The sequence below is a fragment of the Trichosurus vulpecula genome, chromosome 4 (genome assembly GCF_011100635.1).
Source record: "Trichosurus vulpecula isolate mTriVul1 chromosome 4, mTriVul1.pri, whole genome shotgun sequence".
Taxonomy (NCBI): domain Eukaryota; kingdom Metazoa; phylum Chordata; class Mammalia; order Diprotodontia; family Phalangeridae; genus Trichosurus; species Trichosurus vulpecula.
In genome coordinates this window covers 130,332,535-130,351,217 of record NC_050576.1, presented here as the reverse complement: position 1 = coordinate 130,351,217, position 18,683 = coordinate 130,332,535, and the positions used below count along the sequence as shown (strand labels likewise).

General features: G+C 40.2%; 1 protein-coding gene across 1 annotated transcript in view; it reads right to left on the bottom strand.

Annotated features, from left to right (window-relative positions):
• DNAH14 (dynein axonemal heavy chain 14) overlaps nt 1–18,683 on the bottom strand; it is a 377,809-nt gene that overhangs the window by 11,822 nt on the left and 347,304 nt on the right. The window contains exons 76-79 of the mRNA XM_036755542.1: nt 17,374–17,549; nt 12,946–13,142; nt 11,611–11,723; nt 6,038–6,180 (exon numbers count right to left, since the gene is read on the bottom strand). Coding sequence (XP_036611437.1) covers nt 6,038–6,180; nt 11,611–11,723; nt 12,946–13,142; nt 17,374–17,549 — 629 coding nt within the window. The remainder of the gene's footprint in view (nt 1–6,037; nt 6,181–11,610; nt 11,724–12,945; nt 13,143–17,373; nt 17,550–18,683) is intronic.

Below are 18,683 nucleotides of genomic sequence, written 5' to 3'. Positions count from 1 at the left end.
AATTTGAAAAGCAAAGTCTTTTATGCTTCGTCTAAATCATTGATTATAAAATGGGTCAAAGACAGACCTCTGGGGCAGTTCAACAAAAACCTTCCCCAAGCTGACATCAATCCATTACTGACTAATCTTTGGGTCTGGTCATTTAACCCATTCTGACACCACTTAAGAGTACTATCCTCTCATTCATACCCAAGGATAGCATGACTTCGTCAAGTGCTTTGCTGAACTCTAACTCTTCCTACAGCATCTCCCTGATCTACCAGTCTGTTTACCCAATCAAAAAAGGAAAGTAGATTTGTCTGACAAGTTGCTTTTGATTAAGCAATACTTGTCTTTTAGTGATCTACAGTAGACTACTTCTTTTTCTTAGTGTTTAGAAAATAGCCCTTTGATAATGCATTCTAGAATTTGGCAATTATGGTAGTCAAGTTTTAATTAGCAGCAGCAATGGAAATGCCACCTTTGTTTAAGGATGATCATGATGATCACCACCACCACCATCATCATTGCCATTATCACCATCATCATCATCTTTCTTCTTCTTGTTCTTCTTATTCTTTTCCTCCTCCTCCTCCTTATTCTCCTCTTTCTCCTCCTCCTTTTCCTTCTCACAATCCTTGGTAATCTTGGTAATCCTTGGTAATTCTTTCTGGTTGTATTGTTAGAACTCACATGAATCATTAAAAGTGGGTAGTGGTAGCAGAATCAAATTTGACCGGATATATGCCCTGGGAAGAGAGCTGATCTTTCTGTTATCTATTAGGATGACAAATTAGTTTCTTTTTTCTCTGACCATTATTGAAAGACCTGAGAGCATTAACATCATTATTCCTTGCTTCCTCCTTAGAAGGCCCAGTTCCCCTCTTTATGAGAAGAGCCTCACTTTTATTATTTAACTTCAAATGTTCAGTGGAGTGTGGAGAAGCAATTTTCAGGTCTCTTATTTTCTAGGAGGGAGACCAGCTTGAACTTTGAGCACAGACATACTCAGTTGGCTATGGAAGAAATGTAAATATTGCATATATATTATATAGGTTGCAATTTTATCCATGCTCTCCATACTCACTGGAAGTCAGGTCCTCAGTCTTTGTCTTTCACATTGCTTGCAGATAATTACAACTTATACTTATTTTCTGTATCACTCACATGGCACTTGTGTAATGCATGACCTCATATTCTGGTGGAATGTAAAGAAGATTGGGCTTGTCTTTGGCACAATATTGATCACGCAGGTTTAGTATCTTATCTCCATATGATACTTTAAGAACCACTGGTGTAGATCAGAGGTTCTCCAACTTTTTGGTCTCAAGATTCCTTACATTCTTAGAAATTACTTAGGAACCCCATCCTATCCCCCAACCAAGGAGTTTTTGTTTATGTGGGTTATGATGGAATCCTAATAAAGCTGCCCCCAACCCCACCATTCTAACATCCTTATGGGCCCCACTGAACAGCAGGCATGTCCTGATTTAACCACATAATCTGACTTTAACCACACCGCAGGCCCCCAGACTCAATACTGCCACTGCCCCTACCTAGTCACTGCCCCCAGATCCAATTCACATATTTGAACAGGTGTATTCTCGTACTCAACCACAATCACATCATCCATTTAGTCTAAGACAGGCCCACAATACCTAACTATCCATCTTGACCAGACAGGACCACAGTAGCTAGTCAACTGGAGAGCAGCACAACCAGGATGTTTGACCACTGAACCATAGAAGGGACACCTCCTTAACCTAATCCCTTAACGAACCCGTGCTGCCTTTTTAATATTCATAATTTCTGTTAGGTAATTGTATCTTTACCTTATAAAAATCTATCTTGCTTTGTCTGAAGTTGCTGCTTCCTCTTGGAACCTAGGCTACTTCTAAGGGGCATCAATCCTCAATAAATGCCTGTACTTGGATTAGAGGTGGCCTGACTCTGAATTCTTTGAGATGGTGCCACCACAATACACCATGAAACCACAACAGGTTATATCTTCTGATATTTACTGTATTAGACATTAAAATATCTTTGTATTATTATGAAAATTGTTTTGAACTCACCCACCTTGTAAAAGGGTCTCAGAGACTCCCAGGGGTCTCCAGACCCTACTTTGAGAACAGCTAGTCTAGATTACCTTTTTTGATCTCTTGTTTTCATTAGCTCACACAAACTTTTTGTTCAACTCTTTAGCACAGAAGTGAATCTAATTCTCAAACTATGATTCCCCATAACTATACTTGCATCAGTGTAGGTTAAGGGTCTTCATTATAATATCATAGATTCAGAGCTGGAAGGATCTTAGAGATCTTGTCTACTCCCTCATTTTACAGGTGAGGAAATGGAGTCTCAGAGGAGTTAAGTGACTTGCCCAAGGTCACACAGGTAGTAAGTAGAAATTAAAATTGGAATCCAGGTTTCTGACTTTGCAATCAATGCTTTCCCACCCTTCCAATGTAATTTCTTTATCTTTTGTTACTACAGTTAACATGGGAGAGAGGCATTTTTGAACCTTCCTCTCTTCCCCAAGTTCCAGCAGCTTTTTCAGGGAGTGCTTGGTAGTATACTATTTGCTTTGGTAAAGAGCAGTCACGGAGGGCAGGGAAATGGGAGATGGAAGAGTATTGATAATGCAACAATACTCTAGGCATTTTTAACCTGGAGTAGAGCTTTGCATTCTGGGTGCTGTATTTTTTTCTTTTACAAAGGGATATTTGCTTCAAAGACACAGCAACAACAAACACACAAACATTTCCCACCAATGTCTCCCAGGCATTAGATATTGTTAACTTGGAGAGGTACAAAGCTTCATGGCTGCTGGGAAAACTCATAATTTCCAAATACAGCAGGAGAGAGCCACTGAGGTAATAGTAATAATGGCTAGCATTTGCATAGTGCCTACTATGTGCCAGGCACTGCGTTCAGTATTTTATAAAGATTATCTCATTAGATCCTCACAACCCATTTTACAGATAAGAAAACTGAGGCAAACAGCGTTTAAGTGACTTGCCCAGGGTCACAAAGCTAGTAAGTTGTCTGAGGCTGGACTTGAACTCAGGCCTCCCTGACCCCAGGCCCAGTGCTCTAACCACTGGGCTATCTAGCTGCCTCTAGCAAACATACAAAAAAGACAAAGCAAGCTCCAGGATGACAGAATCTTAAAGTTCTCTGCCCATAAAAATATGTGCCAGGTGAAAATTCTATCAAACCTTTCAGCAAATACACACGCACACACACTTACACACACACATACACACACACATATAGCTAAAATGACTCAATCACCTTTGAAATCAATGAAGACAATATGTTTTACGTTTAGAGATTCTAAACGATTGGTATGTGAGAGACAGGACAACTGGCATGGTGTACAAGGAGCCGTCTATGTGAATGCTTGGCTGCGGATGCTCAGTTCAACTACAAGAGACATTTATTAGCCCCCTGTTAGGGTCAAGGCTTTGTGCTAGTCACTGATAATGAAGAGAAAAATGGAAAACAGCTCCTGCCCTCATGGAGCTCGCATTCTGTTGAACTGGTTTGTTAATAGTTAAGTTCCTTGTGACATCCTTTCTGGTTTTGATTTTAATGGTTCCATGGCCTCTAGAAGAGGGGATGCTCACATAAATGTCATCTTCTCAAGCTCTCCATGAGCTCTCATCCTATGTGATTTTCATCCATGTCATTTCATAAATTCTCCATAGGGGAGGAGTTCTTAATCTGGGGGACATGGATCCTCAAAGTTCCCATGGATAGACTTAAGAGTGAACTTGAATGGAAAAAAAATTAAAGCTTTATTTTCACCATCCCCTAAGTGAAAGTTAGCATTTCCTTTAAATTTTTTATTTCATTATTGTCCAATTATATTTTTAATAATTTTTCACATTCATTTTTAAAAATTTTGAATTCCAAATTTTTTCCCTCCCTTCTGTCCTTTCCCTACTCCTTGAGAAGGCAAGCAATATGATATAAGTTATAAACATGAAGTCATGCAAAACATATTTCCATTATTAGCCTTGGTTGCTAAAGAAAACACACACACAAACACCAAGAAAAATAAAGTGAAAAAACATGCCTCAATCTGCACCCAGAATTCATCAGTTCTCCCTCTGGAGGTGGATAGCATTTTTATCATGGGTCCTTTGGAATTGTCTTGAATCATTGTCTTGATCAGAGTAGCTAAGCCTTTCACAGTTGATCATTGTTACAATATTACTTTTACTGTGTACAATGTTCTCCTGGTTCTGCTCACTTTGCTTTGCATCAGTTCATATAAGTCTTCCTAGGTTTTTCTGAAACCATCCTGCTCATCATTTCTTGTAGCACAATAATATTCCATCACAATCATATACCACAACTTGTTAGTATTTCCTTTAATGATGAATGAAGGCAACAAAACATTATTCTGAGGAGGGGGTTAATAGAGTTCATGAGATTGCCAGTGGGGTCTGTGACACACAAAAGTTAAGAGCTTCTGCCAAAGGAGATTTTCTTAACATGCTGAAAGCCATCCTCTGGTTCTTAGACTCTTGGGTTAGTTGCTATCTCTTTCTGTTGTCTTTTATTCTCATTTTCCTCACCAATACCTTTTCAGCTATTTGTTTTGGGGAGTTTTCATCGGTTAACAAGCTGCAGCCTGTTTATTCCCTCTTCTTCCTTATGCATTTTCCCCCCACCCCTGTTCATCAACCTTTACCTAGGGGCCTATGCACAAGGCCAATGTACCCAAGAAGAATGTCCAACAGCACAGGATTCTGGTGTTCATTGCCACCCTTCTAAAAAAAAGCAATGATTCTGGGTTAGTTATTTGTTGATTTTGCAAGAGCCCACTAATTCTTGTGGAGTGGCCCAGAACTGATTAAGGTAAGAGGTGGGTAGTTGGAAGAACAGCAGAGAAGTGAGATATTTCTCTCTCTCTCTCTCTCTCTCTCTCTCTCTCTCTCTCTCTGTAAAAGAGCAGGCTAACACCTAGTATTGGAGTCATTCCTCTGATTGCACAAACTCATTGGTTTTAACAGGGATGGACCTGGCTTATATCACCCACATAACATCCTGTTTCTCTTCTGCCCTTTGTAGCTAAATTCCTCAAAAAGGCCATCTGTGATAAATGCCTCCACTTTGTCTCCTCTTACTCTCTTCCTAACCCCTTACAGTCTGGCTTCTGACCTTATCATGCCAATTCAACTGCTCTCTCCAAAGTTACTAATGATTCCCTAGTTGCCAAATCTAGTAGTCTTTTCTCAGTCCTCTTCTCTTTGACCTCTCTGAAGCTCTTGACACTGTTGATCACTCTCTTTCTTGATACTCTCTTCTCTCTAAGAGGTTTACTTCCTACTTTCTGACCACTCCTTCTCTGTGTCCTTTGCTGGATCTTCCTCCAGACCATGCCCTCTAATAGTAGGTGTCATTCAGGATTCTATCCGGAGCCCTCTTCTCTTCTCTGGGTGATCTCATCAGCTCCCATGCATGTAATTTCCATCTCCATGCCGATGATTCTCAGGTCTTTCTTTCCTGCCCCAATCTCTGGGCTGATCTCCCCATACCTTTAAGGCATCTTGAACTAGATATCCAGTAGACAATTTAAATTCAATATATCCAAAACAAATAATTATCTATCCCCCTAAGCCTTCCCCCCCTATTCACTGCCCACCCCCATCCCCCAATCTTCCCTATTAATGTAGAGGGCAACACCATCCTTAGTCCCTTAGACTTACAACCTAAGAGGCATCGCTGTCTTTTACACCCTATATCCAGGCTGTTGCCAAGGCCCGTTGATTTCAATTTGCAACATCTCTTGAATATGTCCCCTTATGCCCCCTTCTGAGTCTCAGAAGGATCGGGATATTAGATAGGTTGGTTTGAAAGGAAAGGTAGAGAGGTGAGGTTATAAGGAGTTGTTTGGACAATGGTCGGGGTGAGTGAGGGAGGATCAGAAGAGGTCAGGCTTAGATGGGGAACACAGATGAGGGGGAAAATGGGTGCCAAAAGAGATGTGTAAGGGCACCAGTTTGACAATTTCACCAAGGGCTAGCCCCAGGTTCCTTCCTACCTTGTGGGAAGAAGAAAGTTGGAAGCCAGAACCGGGTAGGAAAGGAGTTAGCGGGATCTGCCTCTTTTCCCTCTGCTTTCTCTTCAAAGTCTTTATTCTGAGTTGGAAAGTAATGCTTCCAAACTGTAGTCATTTTAATATACCTGAAAGTAGGCATAGAATAGGTTTTGAGATGGCTGATGCCATAATACCTTTCTTAAATTTATAAGATCCCAACTGAATTGATTCATTTCTATTCAGCCAGTACCAAAAAGATACTAGTTGCACTATGCATATATCGTAGGTGCTGGGGAGTTTAGATAAGGCCTGGTCCCTGTTCTTATGGAGCTTACAATAAAGTAGGAGAGCAAGATGTCAACATAGAGAAGACAAAACAGTACATGATAAGTGTGCTAGAGAGGTGCTAAATAGAGTCCTTTCCTATTTCTTTAATTCTTCCAGCTCTTTCTAACCTCTTCTTAATTTCTTTTCCTTTTTATTTTAGTACCTAGTGCAATTCAGGCTTTCTATTCTTTACCTTCACAGAGGTATCTATAGAACATCTGTAACTGAAGTTTATGAAGGAAAAGGGGTAGGTAGCTATTGGGCTGTGAAGAGAATTTTCTGTGCAAGAATCCAGTACAAAACCTGCTCAGGAGCCTCCTCTGTCTCTACCTCTAGGGACATTGTTGGGGTTTCAATTTTTAGAGGGAGATTTAGGTAGTGACCATTACGTTGGGTTTAGAAGAGTTTGAATATTCAAGACTTAGACTGAGGCATTTATAAAGCATTTCCACTCCAACTTATGAATCTGAGAAGAGGAGGATGAATGTACGATGCCAGAAAGTTTGCAAAGGAGCAATATTTATAAAGAATTACCCTGGTTTATTAGGTTCAAGTGTCACTTTCCTCAGTAAGTTTTTCTCATTCTCCCAGGTACTGGTGAATTCCCTCCAAGGTCACCATCTTTGTATATATCTTGTATGCATCTGCTTACATACACATAGCTATCTATATGCATATGTATATGTATATATGTATATGTATATGTACACACATATGTATAAATATATATACATACACATATGTGTATATATCTCTATCTACACACACACACACACACACACACACACACACACACACAAAATATGTTGTATCTGTGATTACAAAGGAAATTCCTTGAGGGCAGGGACTATTTTTGCTTTTGCTTTGTAACTCCAGCATTTAGCACAGTGCTTGGCACATAGTAGGTGCTTAGTAAATAAATCCTTGTTGACTGACTGATGGGAAGATATCAGGGTTACCATATACTAAAGGCACACAATGTTTATGTGTTGTTACATAAAAACACAAACCAAGGGGCACACAAATAAAACTTTTAGGTCCTATTAGATCCAGGCACTTGCTTGGCTGGTCTGACCTTAAGCAAGCAGGACTAATCTAAAAATATCCAACAGAAGAGGACCCGGGTTACTCTCAGAAGCTAGGCACAAACATACCTTGATTCACTTCTGGTCTCCGTATCATTGTATCTATAGGTTACAACCTATATAGTAGCATGAAAGTGGAGATGATAATTATCGTCTCCTCCAGTTCCTTTTCTTCCCCTATTCTAGTTCCTCAGCTGGGATCTCTAAGCACTATCCTTCCCATATGATAACATCAGCGACAATGATAGCTAGCAGAGCCCCTTGCAGATGTTAACTCAATTGATCACCACAACAATTCTGTAAAGTAGGCGCTATTAATCCCCCCATTTTACAGCTGTGGAAACTGAGGAGCAGAGAAGTTAAGTGATTTGCTCAGGGACTAGTAAGCAATTGAGGCAGGCTTCAAACTCAGGTCTTCCAAACTCCTGTGCTTTATCCACTGTGCCACCAACTAGGCCTCCTGCCCCCATTACATGTTCCCTTTAGAGGGCTCCTTTCTGGCTTCTAGGGAAATTAAAGCACAGAATGAGGAAAGGGAGAATGCATATGTCAGGGGTGGTCATTCAGGTGGACCATAGCACAAACCACATAGGTTCTACATCCCTTCCTTCAACCCCTCCTACCTGCCGAATCTGGGAGAACTTGCCTTTTCCCTCTTTCCTCTCATAGTCTTAATGTTGGGAGCTCCCAGCATCAGTCCCTTCTGCCACCCTTAACCTTTGAATAAGCATGAAGGAGGAAGGCAGCTAACCCAAGCTCCTCCTTCTTCCCAGGAAAACTGTGGGACAGAGATGGAATGCCTTTTCTGGGTACATCGTTGACGAGGTTTTGCAACTCCCATCCTCTGTCAGACTGGAAATTACCTCAGCATAGCCAATAGTGCCGAGGACAGGCAGCGAAACATGTGAATCCCCAAAATAAAATGGATGGGTTTCCTAATACTGTAGGACTGGATGGTAGCTGCTCTCCCTCCATTACCCAGTGTGTAGCCTGGTGGGCTGAGCTCACTCAAAGCTTGTGGTGATGGATGGGGAGCCAAGGTGAATGACAAAACTTCATTCTATAAGCCCAGCCTAGCAAGCTGGGAGCCTGGATCTTTCCTCGTGGAACCCTGGTATTCCTATGAATAAGAAGAGGGCTAGGTAGTCTTCGATTCCCAAATGGAACTGGGGTATGCGTGCCATAGTGATCGGGAAAGCAGGAATGATGAGAGGAGCACCAACTGGAGGATAGAACTTCAGGGCTAGAGCAGGCATGAGGGGGAACAGGGACACATACACTGGACTCTGGTCTGGGTCTAGTGTCTGATGTCTGGGTCTAGCCTTATGGTTTACTTATATATTAAAGAGTTCTGAGAAAATTTTCCTCATTCCCACTAATTCCAAATGCCATCCATGTTAGAGTTTCATACCTTAGGAAAGGTATTAAAATTATTACCGAGAGAAATGATTATTTCTCTTTTGTATTAACAGCTTATTATTGAATCATGACCAAGGTTGTCCCCCTTTCTGCTTCCTCATCCAGAAATCAACCAGTGTGGAAAATCTTTCTCAAAGACTTACCAAGCCAGGACGGCTGAGATTTTATCAAAGACAGTAAAAAAAAATCTAAGTTTGGGCTAATAGGTGGATTCCTGCTCACTGTGATTCCTCAGACTCATCTGTGAAAATGTGGATTCTCCCTTTTATCAGACAGGTGATATGTATGTTGATAAGACTCTCTGACCAAGATTTGGGTGCTTAGTGTGAGGTACCTCAAGACCCTCATTGTAATACAGCCCACTTCTCATTGTAATATTCATTCTCTCATTAATTGTTAACCAATCAGAGTTGATTACCACCCCCAGGAACACCCACTCTTCCAAGGGCATATAAACTGTGAGCCTACCACCATGAGGGGTCTTTGGTATTCAAGAGTGCTACAGACTTCTTTTATTAATAGCATGCTAGCCTTATTAATAAAATGATTAAATTATCCAGAAACTATGTCTCTCGAACTTTTTAAACATCACTTTACTCAAGACAGTTAGCTTATGAAGCTATTACCAGTTATTTCTACCTTAGTAAGAATCAGTTAAGCAGGCCTTTACCTCTCTGGAAACAGGTATTTTATAGCAGAAGGAAGCTGGCAAGAAGGTAGGAGGGCCTTGGGCTTTTAGTTGGGTAGCAGGGCAGGCAGAGGAGGTGGGAGGAGCTGAAGCCAAATTTTACTCAGTTCTAGAGACAGAGGGCAATTTTGGCTCAGCAATACATGTCTAATTTCATAATGGGGAAAGTCAGATTTGATGGACAGAAACTTGATTTCTAATAAATCTTTTAATCTGTTTTGCATGATCACAGATAGTATTTCATAACAACTCTTCTGTTTACTCGAGTTATATGCAAACTGAGAGAATTAAAACAGCAAGTGGTTAATTGTGGGAACTGGGTGAACCATACTGACTCTATTTTGTGACTCAGTTCTGGAGCTAGCTCAGTTCCCTTTCTGTTCAATTATGGGTCTAGTCAAACTTCTTGAATTGTGAGGAAACTTTATTGCATTGTTTGAAGCTAGCCCTGAGAGGCTGGAAAGCTGGACCACCTCTACCTGCTCCTTAGAGAGACCTTTAACTAAGGAATTAGGTTGTGCTGACCAGAAACCCAGTTGGATCCAAAGACTGATGCAAGGGGTTTTTTTTCACAACTGTACATCTCAAGCAACCTATGTGTCTTATCTGAAAATGCTCCATACTGCTCTAACAGTTATTGTTTCCATGTTCTTTTGATGGAATACTGACACTTTGGGGGGGTGGGTGGAACCCCTCTTTTTCTGATTTCAGGGAATTGCACCTGTTTGCTCCCCTTTCCCAACTCAGAAAGTCCCTAATCTTTCTTCCAATTAGAAATCAGATAACTCAGTTTTGTGTCCTAGTTAATTGTTTTCTTTTAATTAATTGATCTTATTTGGTTAATTGTTTTTAATGTATAAAAATCTGTCTCCCCTTGTGTTAGAGTCCAGTGCTAAAGCTGAGGAGGCAGACCTGGTCCCAATTTGTTATGCATTTGGCATAAATTGATTAATAAATTGATATGATTGGAAGCTCAAACTTTTGTTTCCTCAGTTGATTCATCTTTCACCAGTCACAAAACCTTAAAGTGCTATATAAATGTTGCCTACTTTTTATCATTTAAAAAGTAACATCTTTATATTATCTTTTTACTTTTATATTATCTTTCTATCATCTATTTATAACATCTATATATGTATATTTTAAAAAATTTTTGTTAAACAGGATGGCTGTCTTGGAGAAGGCAGGGCAGGTATACAGGGAGGAATATAGGTGAGGTAGAGACAAGACATTAAATTAAAACAAAATTTCAAAATTAAAATTAAAAATTAAATAAAATTTTAAACATTAATTAAAATTAAAAAGGTGATGAAATTAAATTAATAATTAAACAAAAATAAAAATTTAAAAAATTTTTAAAAAGATATATGACAGGCAGTGTGGTACAGTGAATAGGGAACTGGTATTGGAGCCAGGAAGACCTGGCCTGGGCCCTATGATAAATATTGGCTGGCTGTACGATGCTGGTCAAGTCACTTTAGCTCTGTGTTCTTGTCAATCTTTTAAGATTAAAAGTAACAGAAAAAGTTTCCAGGTGCATCAGAGCAGGGAGTCTCCTCACCTGGGAGTTTCCTTTAGGAATAAAATCATAGGACTAGTCCTTAACCTTACTAAAGAGGTATGCTGCAATTATTATATTATACTTTTATTAATCCAGCTATTTTAATTGTAGAATTCTATCTTTATTATACTCTTGTGACTTTTGGAAAGTTTTAAGGTAGATTAACTTTTAATTTTAGGTTTCCGCACTCTTAGAATTAGGAAGAGTTTGGATCATTAAAAAAATGCTTTTGTTTCTCCAGTTTTTCTATAAAGATCTTATCAAATCTTGTTCTGAGTAATAAGATACTCCTGTGCCCTCAGCTGCTATTCGGAAAGGAGAGCTAGATATGCCTGCCTCACTTTTCCTGGTGCAGGATCACAATGCTTACTGAATGCTTGCTTAAAACAGAGGTCTCCATTTCTCTAAAATGGCATTAGCCTAGATTTGAAAAAAAATCTAGATATCAGAGATTTGCATTTCAACAAGTACTTTCCAGCTAATCTGCCACCCCTACCGAAAATGTATAGCGTTGTAGGCCACTTTTGCCCAGTTGTTGATAAATGCAAGTCGTTGGAGGAGAAAGGTGACCCAGGCAGACAACACCTTTCCGGTATCATAAGAAGCTCGCTGTTGGGATTAAGAGACAGACACGTCAGATTTTTTTTGTTTAAAGAATGACTTCTTAGATTGCTAAGTATTTTATTGCAAATTCTAATAATGAACTTTAGAATCAAACAGGGAGAAACCACTGTAGGAAGAAGCCATTTTCCAAATGAGTATCCAGGAAGATCTGAGTTCAAATCCATCCTCAGGCACTTATTACTTGTGTGACCCTGGGCAAGTCACTTAACCTAGCTGATAGTTTTAAGTTATATTATTGTTTATATTTTATAGACAGGTTTAGAGGAGTAACTATGCCCAGAGTTATAATGCTAGTTTGGGCTTGGTAGCTTCTCATCATACTCACAGAGTCAGAGAATGTTACAGCTGGAAGAAAACCTTAGTGAGCACCAAGCTCAACCCCTTATTTTGCAGATGAGGGAAGTGGAGCCCAAAGAGTTGAAGGAACTTGGCCAAAGTTGCAAAGCTATTTCTGAGAATGTCCATTGCTTCTTTTCCTTGTTGCTACCAACAAGATGCTATAATTGCTTTTTACCTTATTAGAAATAACTTTTCCTGGTCTCTTTTTAGTCATAATTGGTCCATCCCATCAACCATTACTCTAAAACAGGAAGGAGAACTCTACTTTGAAGAGTGCTGAGTGTTTACAGTTATCCAGGGGACTCTGCTTACTCATTTAAGTCAGTGGTGGTAAATTCAAATAGAAATGGGGGCCCCTAAACGATACATAAGGATCCCTGTGGGCTGCATGTTGACTTAGAAAACCACATCTTAACATTATCTATATTCCTTTGTATTTTTTATTTTGTTAAATATTTTCAAATTACATTTTAGTCTGGCTTGGAGCACATGAGGGAATGTTTGATCTAAGTCATTGATGGGAATAATGGTAGCGTGTCCAAAAGCATACTGATGAAGACTAAGGGAAAGGACTGAAAAAGTGTTTTAACTTATTGGTTAGTAAGTAATTTAAAATAAAAATTGCTATTGAGCAAACCTAACTATTGATCTTACTGTTAATAAAATATTTACTTAAAAAAAGATATTATTGCACGACACAAGGACTATCCTAATCATATAAAGCATCTTCCCAGAGTTGGCACAAACTTGATTTCACAGAAAGGTCAATCTGTTGATTAAAAGTTAAGTGTTGACATGCAAAAGAGCATTGATTTCATTTATGTATCTTTGATCCAAAGTTCTGAATAGAAAACTATGTGCCACTTACCTGCCATAAGTCAGGTACTTTGTTATTAATGAGACAATCATAGATCACTTCCAGCCTCTGATTGATGGTGGTTTCACCTCTGACAGCACCCTGGAGTTCTCTCAGAGACTGGTGGATTAGGGATAGTAATTTATTAAATCGACCAATTTCTTGACAAAGGAATGTCAACAAGGCTGAATGGAGGAGCGGGTCATAATCTGGTTTTTAAAAAAAGAGGAGGCAACAATATAATATCCCATAGAGAAAGAAAGAGGCTGCAGATGGAATGACTGGTGTTTGAAGCTAATGCAATCTGACAGTGCCTAGGTTGATCAAGGTAAGTGTTTTTAACAGATCTTAAAAAGTATTTAAATGAGAGACAAGTCACTGTGAACAGCAGGGCTGTTGAACATCTAAGTGGAGCATTTATCACAGCCTAGTGGCTGAGACTACGTGACCCCTGACTCTATGTTTGCCTTTGTTGAAGATGGCAGTTACAGGGCAGCAGACAGGAAAGCAGTGGCTCACAGATACATAATGGTTTGTGATCTGATTTCCTCAGAACAGTCTTATAAAGTACGTAAGGTGAGCATTATTAGCACCATTTTACAGAAGAGGACACCGAGTTTCAAAGAAATGTACAACAGACATACAACTAATAAACAGGAGAATGAGGACTTGGTGCGAGGTTTTTGGATTCTATAATAATCGGTTTGTATTCCATTCGACTGCTTGGGCTTTCCTTATATTTACATAATGTTTTGAAATTTGAAGTGACGCCAAGGGACGGGGCATGTTCTAATGTTGGAGAACAACTGTGTTCTTTAGGAGACAGATTTTGCCCAAGCTGCGTCCACATCTATAATTAAAGGGCCAAGCTATGCTGTAAGGAGGGGCTACGTAAGCTGACCTCCCTCCTTTGCATTCTCATTCATACTGAATCTCTCTCCAACACTTTAACCACTCAGTTCCTCAACCTACTCACTTCCTGTGACCTTCTCCTCTACCCCACCTCAGCCACAAAGATTATCATAACCTTGATCTTGTCATTAGCCACAAATGCACCACTGTCACGTTCAAAATTCCCAAATCTCTTTACCTGACCACAATCAGTTGGCTTTCCACCTCTCCATTTGCCTTTCAGTACCAAACCCTACTCTAATGCTTCAATTTGTATTCAAACAATGGGGATGGATAGCATTTTTCATCCTAAGTCCTTCAGGGTTGTCTTGGATCCTTGTATTGCTGAGAACAGCTAAGTCATTCACAGCTAATCAACTTACGATATCGCTGTTACTTTGTACACAGTACATTTCACTTTGCATCAGCCCATGCAAGTCTCTCCAGGCTTTTTCCCAGAGCATCTTGCTCATCCTTTCCAATTCCCCATGAATTCCATCACAATCACATACCACAACTTCTTCAGTCGTTCCCCAAGTGGTGGGCATCCCCTCAGTTTTCAATTATTTGCCCCCAGAAAAGAGCTGTTATAAATATTTTTTGTACATATAAATGCACCTCCCTTATGGATTCATTCCCCAGCGGTTCTTCCAGACCTTTTTATCCCTCCTCAAACCTTCCGTTGTTCTCCCTCCCTTCACCTTCTTAGTTGAGAACTTTGCCTCATATTTCACAGAAAAAGTCAAGGCCAATCATTTCCTCTTCTCCCTTCTTCCTCATCTCACATCTCTCAGATGCCTTCTGCCACTATGTCCTCCTTTGCCCGACTCACAGGAAGAGGCAGCCTAGCTCCTCACCAAGGCTAACCCCCTACCTGAACGAGAGACCTCATTCCACCCTGTCTCCTCCAACATATGGCCTCCTCTGTCATCTCCACTTCATCACTTATCTTCGATCTCTCCCTGGCTACTGGATCCTTCCCTGCTGCCTTCAAATATGCTCATGTCTCCCCCATCCTCAAACACCCTTCACCTGATTGCTTTTCTCCTTTATTTCTTCTGCTCTGTGGCCAAATTGCTCGAGGAGACTGCCTACAAGCTGCGTCTACACTTTCTCTATTCTCATTGCACCAAAATGGCTCTCTCCAAAGTTGCCAATGATCTCTTCACTGCCTAAGCCAATGGTCTTTTCTCAATCTTCATTCTTCTTGACCTCTCTGAAGTGTGTGTGACACAACTGATCACCCTCTTCTTTCTAGGTTTTTGGAACCCTACCCTCTCTTGGTTCCTCTCCTACTTATCAGACTGCTTTAACTAAGTCACCTATGCTGGCGGACATCCAGGTCATGTCTTCTAACCATAGGTGTCCCACAGGGCTCTCTCTTGGGCCCTTTTCTCTTCTCCCTCTATACCTCTTGGTAATCTTTTCTGATCCTATGGATTAATTATAATCTCTATGCTAATGATTCTCAAATCTACTATCCCACCCTAACCTCCCTGCTGACCTCCAATCTCACACCTTCAATTGCCTTTTAGATATCTTGAAATGAGTGTTCAGTAGACATCTTAAACTCAACACGTCCAAAACTAAACTCAGTATGTTTCCTCCTCCAACCTTTCCTATTACTCTCGAGGATACCACAATCCTCCTAGCCCTTCTGGCACACAACCAAGTGTCCCTCTTGGACCCTTACTATCTCTCAAGCCCCCATATCCAACTTGTTGCCAAGGCCTATCAATATCAACTTTGCAACATCTCTCCGAATGCCCCCTTCTGTCTTCTGACACAGCCTTATGCTCCTCTTCCCATAATCCCCACAACAAAGCCTGTTTCTATTTGCTTTTTAACCATCTTTGCCAATCTGTTAGGTATGAGGCAAAATCTCAGAGTTGCTTTAGTTTGCATTTCTCTTATGATTAGTGATTTGGAGCATTTTTTCATGTGATTGCTCATCATTTTCATTTCTTCTTCTTAAACCTGTCTATATTCTTTGACCAGTTTGCATTCTTGGAGGGCATAAGACATATACACAGGTAACTTAGAGAGCATTGTTACAAAACAGAGTACTATGTAAAGTGAGAGGGAGAAGAACATCGTTAGCTTCGAGGGGAACAGGGAAGGCTGTGTAGAGTAAATTTGAGCTGGGTTTTGGCATATGGGTAGGAATTCAATAGGTGAAGGGGGATGGATAGTCTAGAGTAGAATAAGCCAGGAAAAAGAGATGGTGAAGTACAGTATACATTCAGGGTACAAAGAATATTCCTGTTTGGCTGGAGCATGTTTGACAGTGGGGGAGGTGGAAGGAGGAAGAAAGGGATAAAGATGAAATTAGCTTGAAAATTCAGTGATTTCAGTTTGTGGAGGGCCTTGAATGCCATGTAAAGGAGACTGAACAGTTCGTTCCAACGTTTTTATCAGTGCTTTGGATGAAGTCATAGATGGCATGCTTTTTAGACTTTCAGATGCCACAAGAACCCAGGGGTAGAGAAATATGGATAAAAACAAGTTGCAGAAGAGACAGTAGAGGAAAATTCTGTTGAATGTTTCTTGATCTGCTCATGGTCAGAGTCTTGCTTATAGTGTAACGGGTATGAAGAGATTGTTCTTTAATTCTCCCGTACAGTTTTCAGAGCTGGATTTTGGAAACATTTTCCCACCCTCCTACAAATGCTACGCTTATTACAATATGCAATCTAACTTTAGAGAACTGACCTCCAAGTCAGGAAGGTCTGGGTTCAAGTTGTCATTCTGACATACACTAGCTGGGTGATTTAACAGACTGTAAAACAGGCAAGGAATTTAATCTCCATTGCTCCAGGTGGACCTTTAAGATTATAAGTTATAGAGAAGGTATTGATTTGCATTAGCAGAGGAAGTACTTCACCATGAAATCACAGGTCTGGTCCAAGAAAGAAAGAAAGAAGGCAAAAGAAAGAAAGGAAGGAGGGAAGAAAGAAAGAGAGAAGGAAAGAAAAGGAAGGGAGCAAGGGAAGGAGGGAAGAAAAGAAGAAGGGATGGAAGGAGAAAGAAAAAGAAAGAAGGAGAAAGGAAGGAGCAAAGAAAGGGAAAAGGGAAAGGAAGGAAAGAAAAGGAGGAAGAAAAGGAAAGGAACAAAGAAAGAGAGAAGGAAAGAAAAGGAAGTGAGGAAGGAAAGTAGGGAAGAAAGGAAGAAGGGAGGGAAGGAGAAAGAAAAGAGAAAGAAAGGAGGAAGGAAGGAGGAAAGAAAGGAAAAAAGAAAACGAAGGAAGAAGAAAGAAGGAAAGAAAAGAAGGAAGAAAAGGAAAGGAACAAAGAAAAAGAGAAGGAAAGAAAGGAAAGAAGAAAAGAGGGGAAGAAGGAAGGGAGGAGGAAGAAAGAAAGAGAAAGGAGGGAGGAAAGACAGAGAAGACATTAAGGTAAGAAAAGAAGGAAGCAAGAAAAGAAAGGAAGAAAAAAAGAAAAGAGAAACTAAAGATGAAAAAAATGCTGCTTTACATAGGTTTTTTCCCCCTTGCGAGCATTATTTTGCTGAGAGTTATGACCTACAGCTCTCAGAACTACAGTTCTCACCTTTAACATTTTTATTAAGTTTAACCCAAATGGAACTTGAGATGATGGTTAATAGTGTAGTTGGAATGGTTTCTTTGGTTTCAGCAACCATTGGTTCCTTCTCTACAGTCAGAGGCAATCGCTTGAGCATTTCAGACGACAGTTCCAGCACCAGCTCATCTTGGCTCTTTCCACTCCTGAAAAGTAAATTCTGGGAGTCATATGAGTCATAGGCTAGTTTAGATTAGAAGGCACCTTCATTCGGGTCCTTTCTGGAGACAAATAGCCAAAGACAGCTTCCCTAAAGAAATGTGGAAGGACACAGTACTTTCTGATTGTTTTAGGATTTCAACCAAAGACTTTTTACCCTGGTGCAACTATGTAAAAGTGTTCCCTCATATACACATCCATGTGCCTATCTCATTCTTTTCCATTCTTTCATGGTGCCCTCTGGATTTCCTGTTCTATTGTTAACAAACTGCCTTTCACATTAGCCCACACCTTCCACAAGGAAATTACTTTGTATATATTTTTATATTTACTTATGGATAAACATGTTTTCCCCCAAGAGAATACAAGCTCCTTGAGGGCAGGGACAATTTCATTTCATCTTTATATTCTCAGCACTTAGTGGTACCTGGCCCATAGTAGGCACTTAATAAATGCATGTTGACCTGAATCAAATTTAATACTTGCTTCCACAAAAATCACGTCAGGCAAAACCATAGGCATGCATATGCATAGGGCATAGGTGGCGCAATGGAGGTTAAATGTTACCATTAATGCTTCCCCAGACAATGGTGATGTTCTTCCCAGGGTGTGCTGCACCTCCTCTTCCCCTCCCCTCAAATATATGCCTCGTGCTCAAGAGTGAAGCACTTTGATCAGGGTAGTTCACAGGAAAAATCTTATGGATAAATTGGTAATTAGACTGATACTGGTTCAGCTCAGCTTTGAGTACTATTAGCCCAGATTGTCACTGACCATCTGATTTGAAACCCAGGCAATTGACAGGCTGAAAATATTACAATGTGGCTTAGCTATAGTATGCTTGTCAAAATGACAGACAATATTGGCTAAGGCAATGCTATGTAGGGTATGCTTGTATATCATTTTAAGATTTAAGTTCTTTGACAGCATAGAACTTAGAACTCCAATACATAGGGGACAGCTAGGTGGTGCAGTGGATAGGATGATGGGCCTGGAGTCAAGAAGATCTGAGTTCCAATCTGGCCTCAGACACTTGTTAGCTGTGTGATCCTGTGCACTTAATCCTGTTTGCCTCAGTTTCCTCATCTGTAAAATGAGCTGGAGAAGGAAATGACAAACCC